Raw genomic sequence first — 21,017 nt, 5'->3', positions numbered from 1 at the left:
ATCTGCAAAGGGCCAGAGAGGAAATAGTTCAGGCTTTTTGGCCAGAGTCTCTGTTGTGCTCAGCTCCGCCATTATTGTTTGAAAGCAACCATAGAGAATGTATACACAGATGGGCATAGCTCTCTTCCAATACAAGTTTATTTACAAAAGCAGGTGCTGTCAGATACGCTCCATGGACCATAGATTGTCAACCCCTGGTTTAAAGAAAAAACCAGAGATGAAAGCACAGAGGCTGGTGGGAATGTAAAACAGTGCAGTAGCTTTGGAAAACCGTTGGGCACTTTTTAAAATGTTAAGCATATAGTTACTATACGATCCAGCAATCCCACTCCTATGTATTTACCCAAGAAAAATGGAAACACATCCACCAAAACACTGTGTGTGAATGTTTGAAGCAGCATTATTTGTAATAGCCAATAAGTCTAAACACCCAAATGTTCATTAACTGACGAATGGATATATAAAATGTGATATATACACATAATGGAATATCTATCATTCAGCAACAACAAGGATTGAAGGGCTGATTCATGCTGCAACATGGATGAACCTCGAAAACATTACGCTAAGTGAAAGAAGCCACTCACAAAAAAACACATACTGTGTGGTTCTATTTATATGAAATGTTCAGAATAAGCAGCTCTGTAGAGAGAAAGTAGATCAGTGGTTGCCTAGGACCCGGAGGAAGGATGGAGGGAAATGAGAGATGGGTAAGGGGTTTCTTTATGGGGTGGTGAAAATGCACCAATATTATATTGCAGTGATGGTTGCACCCACAAACATGCCAAAAAACACTGTACACATTAAATGGGTGTGCTCTGCTGTATGGCAGTGAACTATATCACAATATAAAGTTTTGGTGGTTTTTGGGGGGGGCGTTGTTTGTTTTTTAAACAGAGGCAAATAGTAGAGGACAATAAGCACTATCTTTGCTTTTAATGCCAACTCTGAAACTTTGTGGTTGTGTAACCTCAGCCAAGTTTCTTAACTGTTCTGAGATAGTTTCCTTGCCTGTAGAATGGGTTAAATGATTTCTATCTGCTCTGGTTGAAAGTTAAAATGATATATATTTTTTAAGTGAACCCAACCAAGAGAAATTGTCCTTATCATTGTCATCATCCTCTCATTAACGGCAGTTAAGAATCAATTCAAATGTGCAATGTACCCTCCACATTGCCAGCGGGCTCCACAATTGGCACTTCCTTTCCTGCTGGTCAATGTCCATGTTAACTGCTAGTGAATGAGAATTTGATGGGGTCACAGAAGTCTCTAAACAGATGCAACCTGTTCAGGAGACATGCATTTGCAAGTCCATTGGCCAGGTTTTGAAACAAAAGAGAACACTGACATTTACAAAGTTAACTGGAGGATTTGCTTGCTTTGTGAGATTAGATGCATGGAAAAGCCCGGTGTCCTCTAAGAGCTAAATAAAGTGATTGCTATTTACTGTGTTCCACATACGACTTTAAATAAGCCTTATTGCTTCTTTCATCAGATGCTCAATTAACCTCTCAAACATCACTTTTTCCCTCTGGCATTGTCATCTCCACACTCTCTTTATCTCCCTTCAATCACGATTCCTGATTTTGCTTTATGCTATGGCCCTTAACCCTGCCTAGCATTATACTACACATGCACGTGTTTGTTTAGAGTTTGCCTGTGAGCAGGAACCCTGATCATCATGTTCAAGCATGTGTTCCTAGGTCCTAGAAAACTGCCTGGCACATAGTAGGTACTTGATAAGTATTTGGTGAACAAAAGAATCAATAGCAAATCATGTCACCAAACTATTACACAATAGTAATAGTCTCACTAGTTATAAATCTTCGAAAGAAAGAAAAGAAAAGAAAAGAAAAGGAAAAGGAAAAGAAAAGGAAAGGAAAAGAAAAGAAATTAATTACAAGCACAACTTACCTTTGTGTAAATCAGAATGGAGATCATCCTTAATACAGACAGAACTGAGGGATCCCAAAGGGTCACAGTCACAGGGATGGCAAGGGTTGTCTTCATACGGAGACACCTGAAAGGCATGGGTTGTCTTGAATTATCTTACTAGAAATAATAGCAATAATATCAATGACAAGGTGTCGATTTTTTTATCCAAGACATGACTATTACAATGATCTCTGTATCCAGGAGGTGTAGGTCTCAGGAAGATAAGGTGAGCTCAAGCTAGAAAGCCTCAAACATCTTTTTGTTGGTGACAGCAGCTAGTTTCATTAGCAAAGTGCCGTCCTTTCCCATTATCAATACTACCCACCACTTCCCTACCCCACTATCTCTCAGAGACATATATATAAACCTCACTTACATATACGTCTGGTCACCTATGACCAGACCCTCACAGGGACTCATGTGACAACTACCTATGAAGTCAATTGAGGATTGACTGAGCACTTCCTATGGGCAAGACAGAGCTGCTTTAGTTACTGGCTGACTCTTCGCATGACAATATTATAAAACTCAGAGATTATACAGCCAAGGGGCCCTGAATTCAAGTTAAATAACAATGAGTGGACATCCTAATCTGAGCCAAAAAACAGAACTGATAGAGTAGGAAATCGATATCTGAAAAACACTACTAGCATAATAAGAACATAAAAGAAATATTACAAAAGGAAATGAGTCTCCAATACTGAGGTTCCTACTTGGCGAAGTCTCTTTTCCCCTTTAGGAAGACAATGGAGCTTAGCTATGGCAAAGAAACACTCTTACGTTGTGTGGTCTATAATATCCATCGATGCAGGTTTCACAATTGATTCCCATGGTGTTCTGCAGGCAATTTATGCAAACCCCTCCTCCTCTATACTGTCCAGCAGTATTCAAACTTTTCTTCTGATTTGCAACACTTTCATCATAATAACAGTCTTTCGCTTTTTTGTGGCAATTACATTCTAGAAGAATATTTAAACATCTCAATTAATATATATATTTTGTCCTATATAAGGAAAACCCTAGGTAAGTTTCTATGACTAAATTAACTTAAAATTATAGAATAAACAATTTTAATAGGATATGGGCAAACTTATGCAGGGCAATTGGAAATAGTTACCAGAATTATAAATGTGCATTGCCATTTGACCCATCAATCTATCTCCTGGGGTTATATCTTGCAGAAGTCCTTGCACACTTAGTGGCATATTATTAGTTAATCATTGCACCATCCCTTATGTTAACAAAAGACTGGTAACAACCAAAATACCCACGAATAGGTAGCTGTTTTAATTATGTGACATCCATATAATGGAATTCAGTGCTACTGTTTTTAAAAACAGCATTTCATATTGTTAACATGGAAAGATTTTCTTTTAAGATGTATTGTTAAGTATAAAAGCAGTGCATAGAATGGCATGCATAGTACGTCAGGTTCTGTGTATAAACTGTGTGTGGTTCAAGAGTATGTCACTATATGCTTTATTTGCATAAAAATTTCAGGAATAACGTACTAGGAAATAATAAAAAGTGGAAACAATGGATAAAGAAAGTAATGCTTTTACTATATACTTTTATATATTGTTAGATGTTGGAATCTTATGACTATATTGCCTACTTAAAAATTAAATCCAAATTAATAAAGGGTACATTAATCTATGGGAAGGAAGATCTTAGATAAAATAGTAAACCCATAAATATAAATTTAGGCCTCAATAATTTAAATTTTATTAAAGTAATCTGCGGTTTGGGGAACTACTTAAATACCTGAAAAAAAGTTATTTGTTAATTACAAATATTGTTAAGTCACCATAAACTTAAGCATACTAAGAGGCGAAAAAATCTCTACATTCTTCCAATTTTCAGAGGACTTACCTTCACACATGTTACCGGAAGAAATGGTCCCGGGTCTCCAGGGCTGCTGATGGTACCCAGGACAACATCTACTGCAGCTCTCCCCACAGGTGTTATGTTCGCATTGACACCGTAGTTTCTAGACAATAAGGAAACGAAATTGCATCTGAAAACTTACTTGTATATTTTTCTTAATTTTATTTTAAAAGGAATCTCAGTCAAATACATAGCAAGGTTTTACAATCAAGGATACATGGCTATCCCAAAGCTTCTTGCATTTAACTGCCAGTACGAGCAAAACTACATGCATGACCCAGTTACAAGCAGAAAGTGGGGAGGAACAAAGCAAACCCGAAATACAGGGTTAACTAACAAAAGTTTTTCAAAAAAGAGATAGTGACTTTAAGGGTTTGAAAGCTCCTATTAATAACTTCTTGAGATTCATCTACATATTTTTAGCATCAATAAGAGAATAATCCTATTTAAGAGTTAAATTAATATAAAGATTGGAAAAAACTAAGAAGCTACTTGATGTAAGTTGTTTAAAATAAGGAGAGAGGATGCCATCTTATTCACTGAATATTATGCTAAAACAGGTAAACTTGATCTTGTACCACAAAAATGGAGAGGACAATATGGGAGGAGGGAAATCCTTTTAAAAAATGTGAACATAATTTATAACTGCACGTGTTTATTGCTTGCCTGTCTTAAAGAAAGAAGAGCTTTAGAATTCATAAGGTCACTGAATGGCATACTTTAAAATTATTAAAATGGTAAATTTTATGTTATGTATATTTTATCACAAAAAATCATAGTATTTAATTAGAAATATATTCTCCAGAGAAAGCAAAATAAAATTTAAAATAACTGAAAGTTTATGGGGACCTAACAAAAACACAAACAAAAAAATAAAGAAACCAATTAAATTATCAGAAAATCTTCTTTGCAGTATGATTTTATACCTTTCAACATTTGCCTTGAATAAAAAAAGCACAATGCAAGCACTGTAGCTACAACTCCTGCTTTGATGTTTTAACAAACATGAAATACTAGAATTCACCTTTGTAGTTTCATCCCATGGGCAGCTACTGGCATGGCCATAACAAATACACATTCCTCCAACAGAAATGTCTTTGATTGAATAGTAATACTAAGGAAAAAGAAAGTTACAAATAAAAATTAAAACCTCGTTAATTTCAGTGAAAAGAAAATGTTGGCACTGCAACAAATATCCCAGTTGTTATTGGTAATCTAAAAAATAATTAGATATACATTTTAAAATATATCATGCACAAAGAATTTTTGTGTTCATTAAAATAAATAATGTTCAATCAGCTCATCAACAGAAACCAAAAAGCGAAGATAACTTCTCAACTTGGCTGCATCTTAAACCAAGGAAGCCATATTCAAAGCCCATGCTACTGAAAACCCTAAAAATTACTGCTAAATTGAATATAGCACTATATAAAAAGTATAACAACTGATGACCAAGTAGAATTTATCTCAGGAATGCAGTTAATTTAACACACAAAAATCAATAAAAGTATGTCACCACATTGACAGAATAAAAGATAGAAATCACATGATCATTTTATTATACTGGTAAAAAAGGATTTTAAAGAATTCAAAATGATTCATTCAAAAAAACCTCAGCAAACTAGAAGTAGAAGAAAAATCCTTCAGCCTAATACAGGGCATCCATGGAAAACCTAGAGCTAACAGTAAAAGATTAAATGCTTTCTTCTTAAATTCTGTTCTCACCATTTCTATTCAGCATTCTGTGGGAGATGCCAGCCAGTTCAATAACACAAGAAAAAAGAAAAGGCATACAGAGTGCACAGTAAGACTAAAGTGTCATTATTTGTAGATGACATTACTGTGTACATAGAAAACTACCCCAAAACTACTAGAAGTAATATATGAATTTGGCAATGTCTCAACACACAAAATAAATAAACAAAAATGAATTGTATTTCTATGTGTTAGCAATGAACAAATGGAAAATGAACTTAGAAAGCAAACTATTAACACTAACATTTAAAAACATAAAACACTTAAGAGTAAACTGAATTTAAGATGCACAAAAAAAGCCCACCAAATAATAAAACAATGCCAAGGGGATTAAAGAAGCCCTAGATAAGTAGATATAACACGTTCATGGACTGGATGATCCAATATTGTTAAAATGTCTTCCAAAGGTCTTCTTAAATTGATCTATAGAATAATGGAATCCCAAGTGAAAATCTTAACAGTTTTTTTTTTCTTTTCTTTCTTTTGGTAGAAATTAACAAACTGATTCTGAATTTAGAATAGCCAAACAATCTTGAAAAAGAACTGAGTTCAAGATTTATACTAATAAAGCTATACTAATCGAGAAAGTTTGTTATTGGCATAAAGATAGTCAAATAGATCAATGAAATAGTACACAGTCCAGAAACAGACCCACAATAATAAGATCAAATAATTTTCAACAGGGCACCAAAACAATTTAATGGGGGAAAAGAAAGTATTTTTCCACAAATGGTGCTGGAACAATTGTCTATGCATAAAAGAACTTTGACTCCTACCTCACACCAAATACAAGAATTAATTTGAAATGATAACAGATGTAAAAGTTAAAACTTATAGAAGGTAAAACTAGAAGTGTAAGATAATATCTTTGTAAACTTGGGATACACAAATATTTTCAGAGATGAGATAAAAGGCACTAACTATAAAAGAAAAAATTATGAATTGGACTTCACCAAAATTAAACTTCTACTCATCAAAAGTCACAGTTAGGAAAGGTAATAAGCAGGCTCCAGGCAAAGAGAAGAAATCTGCAATGTAGACATATCTGACAAAGGACTTATGCACAACACATAGAGATCCTCTATAGCTCAGTAATGAGGAACACATAGCCCATCTAAAAAGAAATAAAAATATGATCAGATACCAATACATGCTCAACATTAGTTATCAGGGAAATACAAATTATCACAGGAGATGCCACCGTATGCACATTAGAATGGCTGACATGAAAATCACTCACAACCCAAATATGTGAAAACGGGTGGTACAGCCAGAGCTCTCTCACATTGCTGGTCTGCAAAACAGTGCAACTCCTTTTGACAACACTTAGCAAATTCTTAAAAATTAAACATGCAGATACCCTGTAACTCAGTAACTCAACTCCTAGATTTTGAAATCCAAAGGATTTGAAAATGTTTGTCTACACAAGTCTTGTACACCCAACTATACACTTAAAATCTGTAAGTTTTCTTGAATGAACATTATATCTCAAACTTAAAATTTTTCTTTTAAGTAAACAAACAAACAGCTCTCACTTTCAGAAGATCAGATGTGGAGCCAGACTAGACTGTAAAGAACAATGACCACTTACATTGGCTCCATCATGGCCTTACGGAATGTAGTGGAGTTGAGGGGTCCTGATGTCAGAACCATCACCTAGTTTAAAGGTGGCACTTTTAACAAAGCACATATAATGATCTTTGATAAAATAAGAAAAAGGCCAACCTGGGAAGTAAAGGCTGACCAAAAAGAAGACTATATTCCCTTTAAACAAGATAAACTTTTCACATGGTCAGGAGCTTTTCAACGGACTTACTCGTCTTGTAACAATGGGATCAAGGTCCTTCGGGTCACGGTGGCTGAGGGTCATAAGATCCGCATTGAGGGTTCGAATGCGTTGTAAGCGAAGGCGGATGTATCGTGCAGAAGTAAATTCCAACAACTTGGGGGAAAGATCATCAGCGCTGGGTCTCCCATTGATTAGTGATGTATGGATCTAAAGGCATCAAAGTAAACAAATTCCAGTTTTAAGCATGCAAAAATATTGCCCTGGTTGTTTAATTTCAGGACAAAATCTTTTAGATACTATCTAAGATCAAGCCAAACAACTAGGTTTTTGCAGAAGTGTAGCATTTGTTAACTATTTGTGAACATCATGAGCACAATACGTCTTCAATTAAATTGAAGTTTTCCATTCCAAGTTTCAGAGACTGCTGGAAATCTTCAAACAGGAGCACCTCTCCCAGTGTGGTGAGCGTATTGTTATAGGCATCAGTAGGCTATGACTTCTCTGAAACAAATTCTAGGTGTCATGCACAGGCCTGGGAGAGAGAAAAAGTGCCCAAAACTTTGCCATATCCACTCTCTTAAACAATCTCTGCTCTGGAAACAATGCAGGGCTTGCTGCAGGGTTCCTGCTGGGCAGAGCACTTAGGAGAGCTTTTACAGTTTTATCTCATCAAGCCAGGGGCTAGAAAAGAACGGTTTGTTTGGGTTACACTCTGACTTTAATGAAATGTGTACAGTCTAGGTGTGCTGAGCACTGAGCTGAAACACCTCACCAGCCATCTCCAGTCCTCAAAGAGAAGAAGCAGAACTTCATGGAGAAAATCGGAAACTGTATCTTTTACAGGCACTTTAGCTCTCTAATTAAATTCAGCAAATGTTATTGCCTCGGTGATATGGGAAAGGCGCTCTGAGAACAATCTGATGGAGTTATTAAATCAGAGCAGAGCAAAGACAGAAATCTCCTTGAAGGGAAGAAATGAATGAGGGGAAATGTATCGCTTATGAAATTATCAGTCAACACCAGTCAATGACACGTTAAATACAGGTAGACAGTTATATTAAAGGTCTTTGTAATCTGTACCAGCTCTTGTGACAGCTATTTAACATTTGCAGTGGGGGTGGGGGGGGCCTGATGTGAAGCAGATGTCACCGCAGCGGGTACAGTACCTCTCCATGCTCCAGTGGCACCAGCCTAGAGTAATACGAGGTGCAGATCACTTCATCATCTGCCCTGTAAGTGGGTGGCCCCCGTCTCGGGGTTATATTGTAACGAGTCAAACACTCCGTGTCGCTAACGGCGTAGTACTGCCAGGGACTGAACTTGGTGCCATCCAGAGAACGCTCCAAAACCCAGTTTCCCGGTCGAGGGGCGTTAGCAGCTTTGATGATGATGTAGGCGACCTGAAAGACCTGAAACAGGGACACTGAAAAACCTCAGTCAAGAATCAGGGGCAACTGCTCAAAAACCAAAGTTCTCTCGAGAGAACTGTTAAACGATGACTGCCAACATCTCTAATGCTTTTAAGGACAGCTGCTTATGACTAAGTACGTCAGAAATATGACTTGTGAATGTTCTCCTGGTGGCATCTGTTTTCAAAGTAAACTAAAAAAATACAAATAAATCTGTATAACTATTAATAGTATTAATATTAACACAGTGCTTGCTTTCTTGTTTCCAACATTTTTTTCCATCTGGATTCTGAATGATAATAGTCGTATTATATTACAGCAATAGTAGTGTTGAATATATTTTTATAGTTATTTGGAGATTACACATCTGAATATGAGGGGGAAAAGTCAGTGCACTACACATGTGTCTCTTAGAAAGGCCAACGTTCAAAACACACCCCACCAAATGCCGGCGAGGATGTGAGCAGCAGGAACGCTCAGTTCGGTCGTTTCTTACAAAGCCAAGCATGCTCTTACCATACAACCCAGAAATCGCACTCCTTGGTATTTACCCAAATAAATCAAAAACCTCCACAGGTGAATAAATAAAGTGTGATACATCCAAACAATGAAACATTCTTCAGAGATAAAAAGAAGTGAGCTCACATACAACAAAAGGCCACCGAAGAACTTTAAAGGTGTATTGCTAAGTGAAAGAGGCCGATCTGATGCGGCCCTGCTGTGTGACGCCGACAAGAGGACGCCCTGGGAAAGGCAAAACTAACGAGGCAGTGAAAAGACCAGCGTCGGTGTTGGACGTTATTCAGTTTTCTGCATCTTACTCCCTCCAGGCTCGTTATTTTTTGTTTCCCCCCATCTTAGCCCTCACCAATTCCAGAATCTCAAGAGCTCCTTGAACTTTACCCACCACAAATCAAGGAACTTTGTGTCCATCTACCGAATCATTCCCTGGGAGGGACAATTTTATCTTCATATAATTACTTTGCTTGTCTACAAGAAATGTCCCCCAACTGAGTTTCATTTGCAAGTGATGTTAAATGTGGTATTTTGACCATCCATGTCCATGTGCCATTTTCTTCCAGAGCACAGCCACTGCTTCTAAAGCATATTAGAAGCAGGATAATGTTCTCAGTTAAACAAGGAGGAAAATCAGGAACTGTGTATTTGTACTTAATGCTTGAACCTGTAATTGAGTGTCCAATGTTTAAGACTCTACAACCATCTTTAGCAATTAAAGTCACTTTTAAAAATTAAAATAATGCACATGCTATTTTGTCCTAGCATAAGCAACTCCAGAAAATTCTCCAGTGATTATAATAATATGGTTTTTCTTTTCAACATTTTTTTTTAAAGAAATCTTTCTCCTGATTTTATAATTCACAGATTCCATAATTTGTTTGTTTCCCTGATTTACTATTGTAAATAGTGTTTGTTTATTTATTTATTTAATCACCACCTGAGGATGTGTTGTTACTGATTTTAGAGAAAGGGGAAAAGAGAAAGAGACAGAAACATCAGTGTGGGAAACTTTGATCCGTTGCCTCCCATATGCGCCCCCCACTGGGGATCGAACCCACAACCTAGGCATGTGCCCTGACCTAGAATCGGACCGGCAACCTTTTGGTGCGTAGGCCAACACTCCACCCAACTGAGCCACACTGCCCAGGGCTCTGACTTACTGTATGTTAACATTACTGAGATCCCCAAGCCTCTCTGAAGTATGTAGCAGTTAGTTCTATTGTCGCCTCCAAAACTGGTCCCGAAGAACGTGGTTTGTTCTACAAGTTGACGGCGGTTCTTTCACTTTCGCTAAGACCCAGAGCTTTCCTGGGACACCACAGTGGAATCGTCCTTAATAGCGTCCCATCAGGTTTTCATACTGACACCCAGACTAACTGAAGGGAGAAGACCTCATCTTTATTCATCACTGTCCACTGGCTTTGACAATATTTTCATCATAGAGGAGAGCTCTGTGAGCACTCGGCCCATGGCTGCTGACCACTGTCAAATGTGTTAAACCAGACTTTGCAAAATGGAGGTGCCAAGTGGGACAGTGGGACTGGCAGCCCATTGAGAGGGACAGAAGGAAAAGTCATTTACAAATGAAATGAAATGTGTTTGCCTTCAGTTTTCCAGTTTCATATTTGCAAATAGAAAGAACTAAGCATTTACCTCATGAGTGCTAAGAGCTTTATGTGCCCAATCTTATTTAATCCAAGAACCCAGTGAGTTTCAAGCGACTGCTCCCCTTCCACATATTTGGACACTGATGTACAGAGAGGCTGAAAGACAGACTACTGAGTTGCAGGTCCCAGAAAGAAACAGGAGGGCTCTCTCCAGAGTCCTTAGCTACCACGCATATTCCACAGAACTGTCCCCAAATGTCCACACACACACACCACACCTAAAGTTACTGAAGTTTCTTTCCATAATACCAGAAAAATAGAAGTCTCCTCCCTTCACTTGGACATAGGGCAGCCCTAGAAGCGCATCGAGAGGGGAAGGACAGTGTACAAGAAACAACGAATTGTGGCTAATATTTATGTAGCCTTACTGTGTCCAGGGACAGTGCTAAGTGCTTCGTGAGAATTATTAGCTCTTCTTGGAGCTACATTCTTCTTATGAATTACATATTGTTATTTCCTCCACTTTACCGATAAGGAAACTGAGGCATGGAAAGATTAAGTAATCTTCCCAGGATCTCACATACTAAAATGGACCCCACAGATACTGAACACAGGCAGGCTGTTCTCCTAACCCCTGCGCCACACTTCTGTAGACTGCAAGGAAAAGGAGGAATGGATTCCGAGGCAACTGGTGAGAGCTAACCCAGTGTTTCGGACCCCTTACCTCAACCAGGAGCAATTATTTCAATACCATGTTCTTGTCCTGTCAGCTTTTATATGAATTGTTTAGTCATATGTATTGAAATGATACGAAACAGAAGAACAAGCATTGTGGAAAAACTTCAGGACAATCCCTCAAGGAGGAATTGTTTAGCCCTGATCAGCTATGAACCTGGGCATTGTTCTCCCAACCTCTCGGTTACTCTCTAAGTTCCCAAATCGCAGACCAGGAGACAAACCAAGAAAGGGACTGTGGGCTGTAAATTTGCAAAAAAGATGAAAAAGATGCTATGAAGCATTTAAACACAATCTGTCTTCACTGAGGCCACGTTACTGGCTGAACTGCGTTTCCCCAGAAGGTATATGCTAAGGTTCTAACTCCTAGTACTTAAGAATGTCAAGATACCTGAAGATAGTCTTTAGGGAGGTAATTAAGGTTAAATGAGGGGCTATGGGTGGTCCCTAACCCAATATGACAGATGTCTTTATAAGAAGAGAATAGGACACAGACACACAGACCAAGGGTGACCCTGTGAGGACACAGCAAGAAGGGGGCCACCTGCAAGCCAGCAAGAGGCCCCAGAAGAAATCAACCCTGCCAATATCTTGATCTTGGACTTCCAGCTTCCAACACTATGAGTAAATAAATTTCTGTTCTTTCAACAGCCCTAGAAAGTTAATACAAGCTCTAATTCACATCTGTGATATTGACAAACAGGTCTTACACATAATATTTTAAAAAGTGAGGGATGCTCTGTTGATATATAGAATTTTAAACCTTTGTGCATGTGAAGTCCACGATATTTCTGTTGCTCCTTTATTTTTATTATTTTTTTCATGGTTGACTAAACTGCCTTTTCCCCTCAATACAAGGTTGGCTGAACACAAATTGATGACACAGGGTTTTCAATAAATTTAGAGTCACTGCAGTCTTGCCCAACCTGCAGCTGATACAGCCATTTAAAAATGCACGTTCATCAAGGTTTTCCACGGAGAGGCCTCTGTTAATGATCCCTGAAATGCACACAAACGGTGTCACAGAAATAAGTAAACACACACCAAACACCAGCTTCCACAGAGGAATCCAGACAGGAATTTTCACATGGGCCTCATTCTTCACTTAGATATATTAAATCCACCTCAGGTACACAGGTCTAAAAAATACAGATAGCCAAATTCTCCAAAGTTCAAGGTCAATTTCAGATGTACATGGGAAAATGAAGTCTCTCCCCTCCAGAGAAAGTCCAGCTGCTCTCTGCAGAACCTCTGTGCATGACTGCAGGGGGCCCAGGTATGAGGACTCCCCTTTAGAAATCCTCCATGCACACTTACCTTCCTTTGTGGCAGTAATGAAACAGTGAATAGAAGAATGTTTTCTTCCTTACAAAATGAAAATGAACTTTTCAGAGACAAAAGAGATTTAGGTTAAAAGTCAAATTACATTAAAAAAGAGTTAAATGTACTTGAAAAGTAATATTACTCAATTATCCCTATAAATGTGGTGAATTTGTGCTTTGTAAGCTTTATATTTTATGACATCATTAGAAAATAACATTCAAAATGATCGTTTGATTTAAAATCTCTTACTCAATAACAAAGAAGTAATTATTTATTAGAAGTCTGATCACTAATGTCAGGTATGGATCACTTTTGGTTTTACAGAGTATTGATGACTAAGATATGTAATCAATTGATAATCATGTGAAATGGCAACAATCAGCCCGAATAAGAGAAGTTTGGGGCTTGGATGCTTACTTGGCATGTGGGATACATGCAAAACACATTTTAGTAAATCTTTTACAGGCAATTACCTTAAAGTGTTATTTCTATTATATTTTTGTTGGCTGTTTAACTGTTACCTCCTTATTTTAGGGCACGTATACAATATTAACAAACAAAAGAAAATAGCTTCATGAATAAAAATTTTGGAATAATATAGATTTGTTTTTCTTTAAACTTGGTGTCGGCATTAAAAGTGCATGGCGAAGTAAGTGCATTCTCTTTACCCCCCTTTTTTTCTTCTCACTTTTTCTTTTTTCGGGGGAATGGGGACTGGCTACCAGTAGTGACAAACTGAGATCAAGTTGGCTTCTCTCCTTAAAATTCTTAAGATTTACGTCTCAGAATATCAAGGAATGCTCACTTTGGAACCACACTCAGAGACCAAACAGACACGGAGGAAAAGCCAGAGTAAGGAAAATTATCTCCAACAAATGGAGGGCACAGAGATATGAAGTCACCTAGAAGTAAACAGTAACCTATAACTAGTAATCTGAAGATGGGAAAGGGATGTTGAAAACACCTCTCAGAGTAGTTCTGTTTTTCATCATCTAGAAAAGCTATTTCAAAAAGAGCCACCAGTAAGCTGTCCCAGGCCCACATGCCATTGTTTCCATTTAACAATGACAAGTAGTATATTTCAAAGAACAAATGTCAACCACTTTAAGAAGTCAAAACTGAAAAGGCTAAAGAGGGGGGAAAAGTGAGTGGATCTTAAAGAGTTTTCTGAAAAGTCAAATATGAGTGAGAAAGAAAACACAAAGAGGCCAAGCAGGGCTTTCCAACCTCGGCCAGACCCTCTCCACCCTCAGGAAGATGGGACAGGTCTCTCCCATGTGGCCCCAAAGCCCGCACTTCCCCTTTCTTTCCTCAGTTCCAGAGAATGCCTGGCTGAAAACGTGAAAATTCAACTTCTTTTCACTTATCTCCTAGTGTTCACTCTGACCTCTCATGCCCCAGTAGACCCAGCAATGGTGAGGAGCTTACAGTCTCACATCCCTTCTCGACCTTTATCATGAGAAAACACAGTGTCATCGCACCCTATGGAAGTGAAAGGGGGCCCTGATCATTAAGCCTCGAAAATCCAACTGGCGATACAATCTGGAAAAGCTGTGCAAATCTGTGCTTGACTAACTCCATTAAACAGTAACCTATTAGTTATACATTTACAACACCTAGAAACAATGTGTTTTTTTCCTTTGGTCATTAAATCCAGCTGAATCATTTATACTTTTAGCATTACAGACTAGAAAGCATTTTTTGTTTTTGTAAGATTTAATTCTTTGTAAAGAACCTTGATCTTCTTTAGATATATCTAATTTCAAGGAGCATCTATGATTTGTCAGGCATCAAACTGACATATAATCACATTTAAAGCTTATTAAAAAGACATATCAATAATGGTCTTATACAGAAAGGCCTTTGTTTATTTAAAAAGATATGGTGGGAATGTAAAATGGGACAGCCACTGTGGAAAAACAGAATGGTGGTTCCTCAAAAAAATTAAACATAGAATTACTGTATGAGCCAGCAATTCCACTTCTGGGTAAATGCCCAAAGAATTGAAAGCAGGAACTCAGATATTGGTACACCAATACCACTAGCAGCACTATTCACAACAGCCCCAAAATGGAAACAACCCAAATATCTGTCAACGGCTAAACTGCTAAACAAACTGCGGGATATCCACATATTGGAATATTTCTCAGCCTTAAAAAGGGATGAAGTCCTGATATATCCTATACCATGGATAAACGTGGAGTACATTGTGCTAAGTGAAATAAGCCAGTCACCAAAGGACAAATATTATGTGGTTTCACTTATATGAGTTACTTAGAGGCGTCAAATTCATAGAGGTAGAAAGCAGAATGGTGGTTGCCAGGGCTGGTGGGAGGGGAAAATGGGAAGTTCATGTCCACCGGGTTCAGAGGTTCAGTTTGGGAAGATGAAATAGTTCTGGAGATGGAAGGTGGTGATGGTTGCACAAGAATGTGAATATACTTAATGCCACTGAGCAGTACACTTAACACATGGTTAAGTCCTGGCTGGTGTGGCTCAGTGGTTAGAGCACTGGCCCGATTCCAAGTCAAGAGCACATACCTGGGTTGCAGGGCCTCCTTTCCATACCTGGCACCGGTCAGGGTGCATGTGGGAGGCAACCAATCGATATGTCTCTCTTACATCAATGTTTCTCTCTCTCTCTCTCTCTCTCTCTCCCTTTCCCTCCCTCCCTTCCACTCTCTCTAAAAATCAATGGAAAAAGTATCCTTGGGTGAGGATTAACCAATAAATAAGTAAATAAATAAAATATGGTTTAAATAATAAATTTTATGCTATGTATATTTTGTCATAAGAGAAAAATGCAAAAATAGGGAGAAAGGTGAATGGTACAAAGACTCAGCTTTTGTGGAAGACAGAGATTTCTAAATAGAATGTGAGTAGGAATGTGGTATTTTCAGTCAGGGACTAACTCTGGAGAAGCCAATGAAACCATCTGGAGGTCAAGCAGCCAGCCCAGAGGGGACATTTGAAATCTAATCTTTCCCATGACCCTATTTCTCTCACGTTGTTACTTAGCTCTGATAAGGCACGATGATGCTTCAGAAATAAAATCAGAGCCCCAAACCATGAGGGTTTGAAAATGAAAGGAGGCCCTGTGATGACTAAAGAGACACAGTTCAGATAGATTGTTTTCTTGTTCGGTGCCATTTCCTAAACAGTGGGCAAGCTGGCCTCTGGGAGCCCCACTTTGTGCCTGGCCCTTGTGTAAGTCTGGTATAAAGTTATAAATGATCCCAGATGATGGCCGTCTCAGTGCAGGCCTACTAGATGGTTATTTCACCGGCTTTTTCGTGCTTCTATCATGCAAAGAATGGAAGTAGATATCCTCTGATTACATGGTGTAAAATACTAGAGGAAACAACATTTTAAATTATAAGACTGACACCTGGGTGGGTGGCTCAGCTGGTTGGAGTGCTGTCCCGCACTCCGCAAGGCTTGGCTCAGTCCCTGGTCAGGGCACAGACCTAGCTTGTGGTTTTGATCCCTGACTGGGGTGCATACGGGAGGCAACCAATCAATGTTTCTCTCTCACATCAAGATTTCTCTCTGTCTCTCTCTCTGAAAAAATAAAATATAAAATAAAACAAAATATAAAATAAATAAAAAAATAAAATAAAATAAAATAAAATAAAAATAAAAATAAAAACATACCATTGGGTGAGAACTAAAAAAAGAGACTGACATTTCTTACGGTCCCCTTCTAAATATTGAGGGAAAAGTTCAGAGAAACTATCGAAACTGCCCTAGATCAGTCACTTTATGATTACTTTGGAAAAGATGATTAAGAATAGCCTAAATTTGATAAAAAAAAACTACTATAGAGGGGACATATGGAAACTCTGTATTTCCCATTCAATTTTTCATAAATCTAAAACTTCTCCACAACATAAAGGCTATTAATTAAAAAAAACACACACAAAAAACAAATCTATTCCCACATATTCTAGTAGTTATCTGTTAATCTATTAAAGCTTAAACCGCCCCAGTTGGCTAATGAGTGGTTTTAAGGCTTCACCAGATTTCTCAGGCTGTCTCAGTTTGGACAGCTGTGGCTCCCAGCTAATTATCTGCAGGCTTTAATTTGGTCTCACAGCTTCTCCAGGCCTCATTTCCGTACCTTATGGTGCATAAAGGGCAGGGCAGAGCGAGTCGGTGCCCTCCAAGCATCTGCACAAATGTCACAGGGATCCCAGGTCTGCGGAGATGCACTGGCATAGCAGGCGGCGGTGCCGGTCACTAAAGAGTGTCCACCTTTATCTTGACTTTGGCAGCTCTGTCCTCTCACCAAGACTAATGCTTACAAAATTAGGCTTCCAGAACCACTCTTCCCCTTCGTTCCCCCAAAACAAGTGATAGCCAATTAATATATTTTTAATTTCTTACAATCTAGAAAATTATAAAACCAAGTTTAATGTTTTTTATGATTCAAGCTTAAAATGAGAAATGCAGAGGGTGTTTTCTCTACATTACTTTCACTGTGTCATTCACAATGAATAATGGGAATACATATTGCTATGTTCCATGGGTTTCTCACATCATTAGTAGGGAATAATGATTAAGAAACATTTATAAAATTCACAAATCAGATATAAGGTATTACTATTAGATGTTTAGTCACTTTCCCCAGGTGCCGTAGCTATTCTTCTGATAACTCACAGCTCTCAAAATGATATTCGGAGTTAATTCAAATTTTATCTCTTTTGTTATAATATGACTGGAAAATTCTGTCCTGCTATTCAAATATCTAAAACCATGTTACAGAGCAACAGAACTGCCTTAGTAGAGATTAACAATCACAACATAATTTATACATGTGAAGAAATTAACAAGACCAAACATTGTGTAAGCATCTGAATTCTACCCAGTGAACCCAAATATATAAACAACATAGTGACAAAATGTAAATAAGTAATATATATTATATCTGAATAAATGACTGACTGACTGACTGAATTCTCTGCTATTCAATGGGCAGAGATCTAAAAATGAAAGAAAATTTTAATCTCCATGCTGCTGAGGGGTTTGGTTGTAAGACACACATTTTCACTTACTATTATGAGTATATAAATTGAACAATACAGGGGGGCAGAAGTAGGTTCATAATAATAATAAATAATACAATAATTAATAAATAATACAAAAACTCTTTGGTCCATGTACCCACAACCATAAACCTACTTCTGCCAAACCCTGTATTTTTGAGAAAAAGGAAAAGAAGACAGTAAAGATCATATTTGAAAAATGTTTAAGCTCTTTGACCCAATAGTCCCAAGTCTTGGAATCTACACTAAAAAAATAATCAGCACTGCAGCCACAAAAGCTTTCAAGTGTTTGTAGCTGCATGATTTTATCATATTGGAAACACCTTAAAAGTCCAACAATGGGAGCAGGTTAAATCAATTTTGTGTACCCAGATGATGACACGTTATTCTTCCATTAAAATTCATTACAGGAACTTAGATGCTGGTCATGATAAAGAAATTGGTACTGCCTGGCCCTCCTACAGCAGCCAACTAGAAAACTTGACAAAGTATATAATGAGTGATTCTAAAATGCTGGACAGCAGGCAGACAGGGCAGTGGCTCCTGGAAGAAGAGCTTTCTGCTTGGAGGCACTTTCTGGACAGGGGTTTGTCAATGTCTTATAAAGTTAAATACACATATCCTTTGATCAGCCAATTCCATTTCTAGAGAAACAAAAGCATGTGACCAGAAAAAGACTTTTATAAGAATGTTCATGGCACCTTTATTTTTATTGATTGACTGATTGATCTGCAAGAGAGACAGGGATCAATTTGTTGTCCCACTTATTTATGCATTCATTGGGTGATTCTTGCTTTCACCAACTAAGCTACCCCACTAGGGCCTGTGGCACCTTTATTTACAAAAGACCAAAAACAACCCCAAACTGTAGCAACTAGTGGATAAATAAGTTCTGGAGATCCAATGCGTAATACACTCAAAAATACTGTATTAGAAACCTCAAAGATGCTAAGAGACTAGACCTTAATTATTCTCAACTCCAAAAAGAAATGATAATTATGTGGCATGATAGCGGTGTTAGCTAGCGCTACTGTAGTAATCATATTGTAATATATAAATGCATCAAACGAAGAAGTTGTACACTATAGACTTACACAATATTACATGACAATTATATCTCAATAAAAAATAAATAAAATAGGCACTGGAAAAAGAACTGAAATAACCCAAACAACCTAACAAGGGTATGGATAAATAAATTAGATATATTCATGAAGTGACATACTATTCAGAAATAAAAGAACAAACCACCAATAAAATTAACAATGGATGATTCTCATAGACATAACGCTGAGAGAAAGAAGTCAGATACAAAAAAGGCAAAGCTAATCTAAAGTGATAAAAAATTCAGAACAGTGGTTCATCTTGCAAAGGGGAACATTCTGGAGTGATGGAAATGTTCTGTATCTTAACAAGGGTGTGGTTTACACCCGTCTGTATTTGCCCAAACTCATCCAACTATACCCTTAAAATGGATGAATTTCACTGTATGTAAATTGTACCTCAATCAAAAGGAAAAATGAAGGAAACATTTTTTATAGGGCTGAATGCACTATTTTAGCTCCACAAACATGCCTTTCTCATGCTGATCTCTCCTGTGCATCTTTCCTCATGCTCTGCTCCCTTCCTTCGCCGAGTCCTTCCTTTGAGGTGTCTCCCGGCCCCTAAGCTGTTCTTCTTGTATGTTCTCCATCCATGCATCCTCAACCCCTGCGCATCCTATGGCACCGAGACTAGGCAGTCTGCTTACCTGCCTATTCCCCCCACGAGACCAGAGCCCTGAGGGCCAGGGTCAGCCTTAAATGACAACTGAAGTGACGGTGATAAAAACCAACACATAGCCCTAGCCGGTGTGACTCGGTTGGTTAAAGCACTGTCCCATGAACCAGAAGGTAGCAGGTTCTATTCCCAGTCAGGACACATACCTAGGTTGGGGGTTTGTTCCCCAGTTGGGGCACATTCAAGAGGCAACCAATGGACGCCTCCTTTACATGGATGTTTCTCTCTCTCTCCCTTCTTCCCTCTCGGGAATCAATTAAAAGAAATAAAATAAAATAAAAATAAGCAATTATCTATGAGGAGCATGTGTATTTTCTGTGCTAAGGGCCTTCCCTGGATGTCATCAGCGTCTTGTTCATCAGCGAATCCTAAGACCCCAGAATCAAGAATCAGAGACCATGAGTTATTAATACAGGCAGTGTTCTCATATATGATGGAATGCATCCAAAGGCAATTTCTGGACTTTAGAATTGCAAGTGATTTTTTAAGAACCTTTTCCTTATATTTTTTTGTATTTTAAAAAATTTCTACTTTCATATCAGAACAAAGGAATTTTCTGTATAGAAAAAGGTCAATTGAAGACATTGAAAACAAAGAGCTTTTGAGGTATAGCTGAGGTAATCGTGAGCTACTTTTTTTATTTGTTACAGCTTTCTTTTTAAAGATGAAGTTGTTACACTTTGAGTAGATTACTAAGTAAAAAGAAAAAAAAAAAGAAAATGCTGGAATGAATTCCAACAGCACTGTAATTCTGTGATTATCAAAGAAATATTTCTTTGGAAATTAAAGCATCTCTTTTTTAGCTTCAATATAACAGGAAGAAATAATGATTTCAGAATGGACCACCCCTTCTTTCCATAAATACACAAAAAGCTTTATTTTGAAGCCAAAACAGTTGGGGATCTGAAAGTATATTTTGACAGTGTCTTAAAAACTATTTTCCCTAATTCCCCAGAATTCTTTCCAAGGCCCAATCTAAGAAGCACTGTTTAGTAAAATATACTGTAATAGGATGTCCATTCAAAACAAAAAGAGAAAAAAGGGGGAAGGTTTGGTAAACTAAACTGTATTAAATGGAAAACTGGTTTGGCTAACCACCACTGATAAGATACAACGATAAGGTTTTAAAATAGGTCTTGTCAAGAAATGAAACTCCATGTAATTCTTAAAGCCTGGTCTCAGTTATTTTCATTTATTCGGCTCACTTTTCATTAACACTGAACAATTTAAGGTA

General features: G+C 37.8%; 1 protein-coding gene across 1 annotated transcript in view; it reads right to left on the bottom strand.

Annotated features, from left to right (window-relative positions):
- The window catches only part of LAMA1 (laminin subunit alpha 1), a 134,344-nt gene that overhangs the window by 79,286 nt on the left and 34,041 nt on the right, over window positions 1-21,017 (bottom strand). Inside the window, exons 4-9 of the mRNA XM_087819301.1 lie at window positions 8,533-8,775; window positions 7,394-7,573; window positions 4,847-4,936; window positions 3,808-3,925; window positions 2,716-2,894; window positions 1,915-2,020 (exon numbers count right to left, since the gene is read on the bottom strand). Coding sequence (XP_087675427.1) covers window positions 1,915-2,020; window positions 2,716-2,894; window positions 3,808-3,925; window positions 4,847-4,936; window positions 7,394-7,573; window positions 8,533-8,775 — 916 coding nt within the window. The remainder of the gene's footprint in view (window positions 1-1,914; window positions 2,021-2,715; window positions 2,895-3,807; window positions 3,926-4,846; window positions 4,937-7,393; window positions 7,574-8,532; window positions 8,776-21,017) is intronic.

Source organism: Miniopterus natalensis, chromosome 7 (genome assembly GCF_054644295.1).
Source record: "Miniopterus natalensis isolate mMinNat1 chromosome 7, mMinNat1.hap1, whole genome shotgun sequence".
Lineage (NCBI taxonomy): Eukaryota > Metazoa > Chordata > Mammalia > Chiroptera > Miniopteridae > Miniopterus > Miniopterus natalensis.
This window is presented reverse-complemented; position numbering and strand designations above follow the sequence as displayed.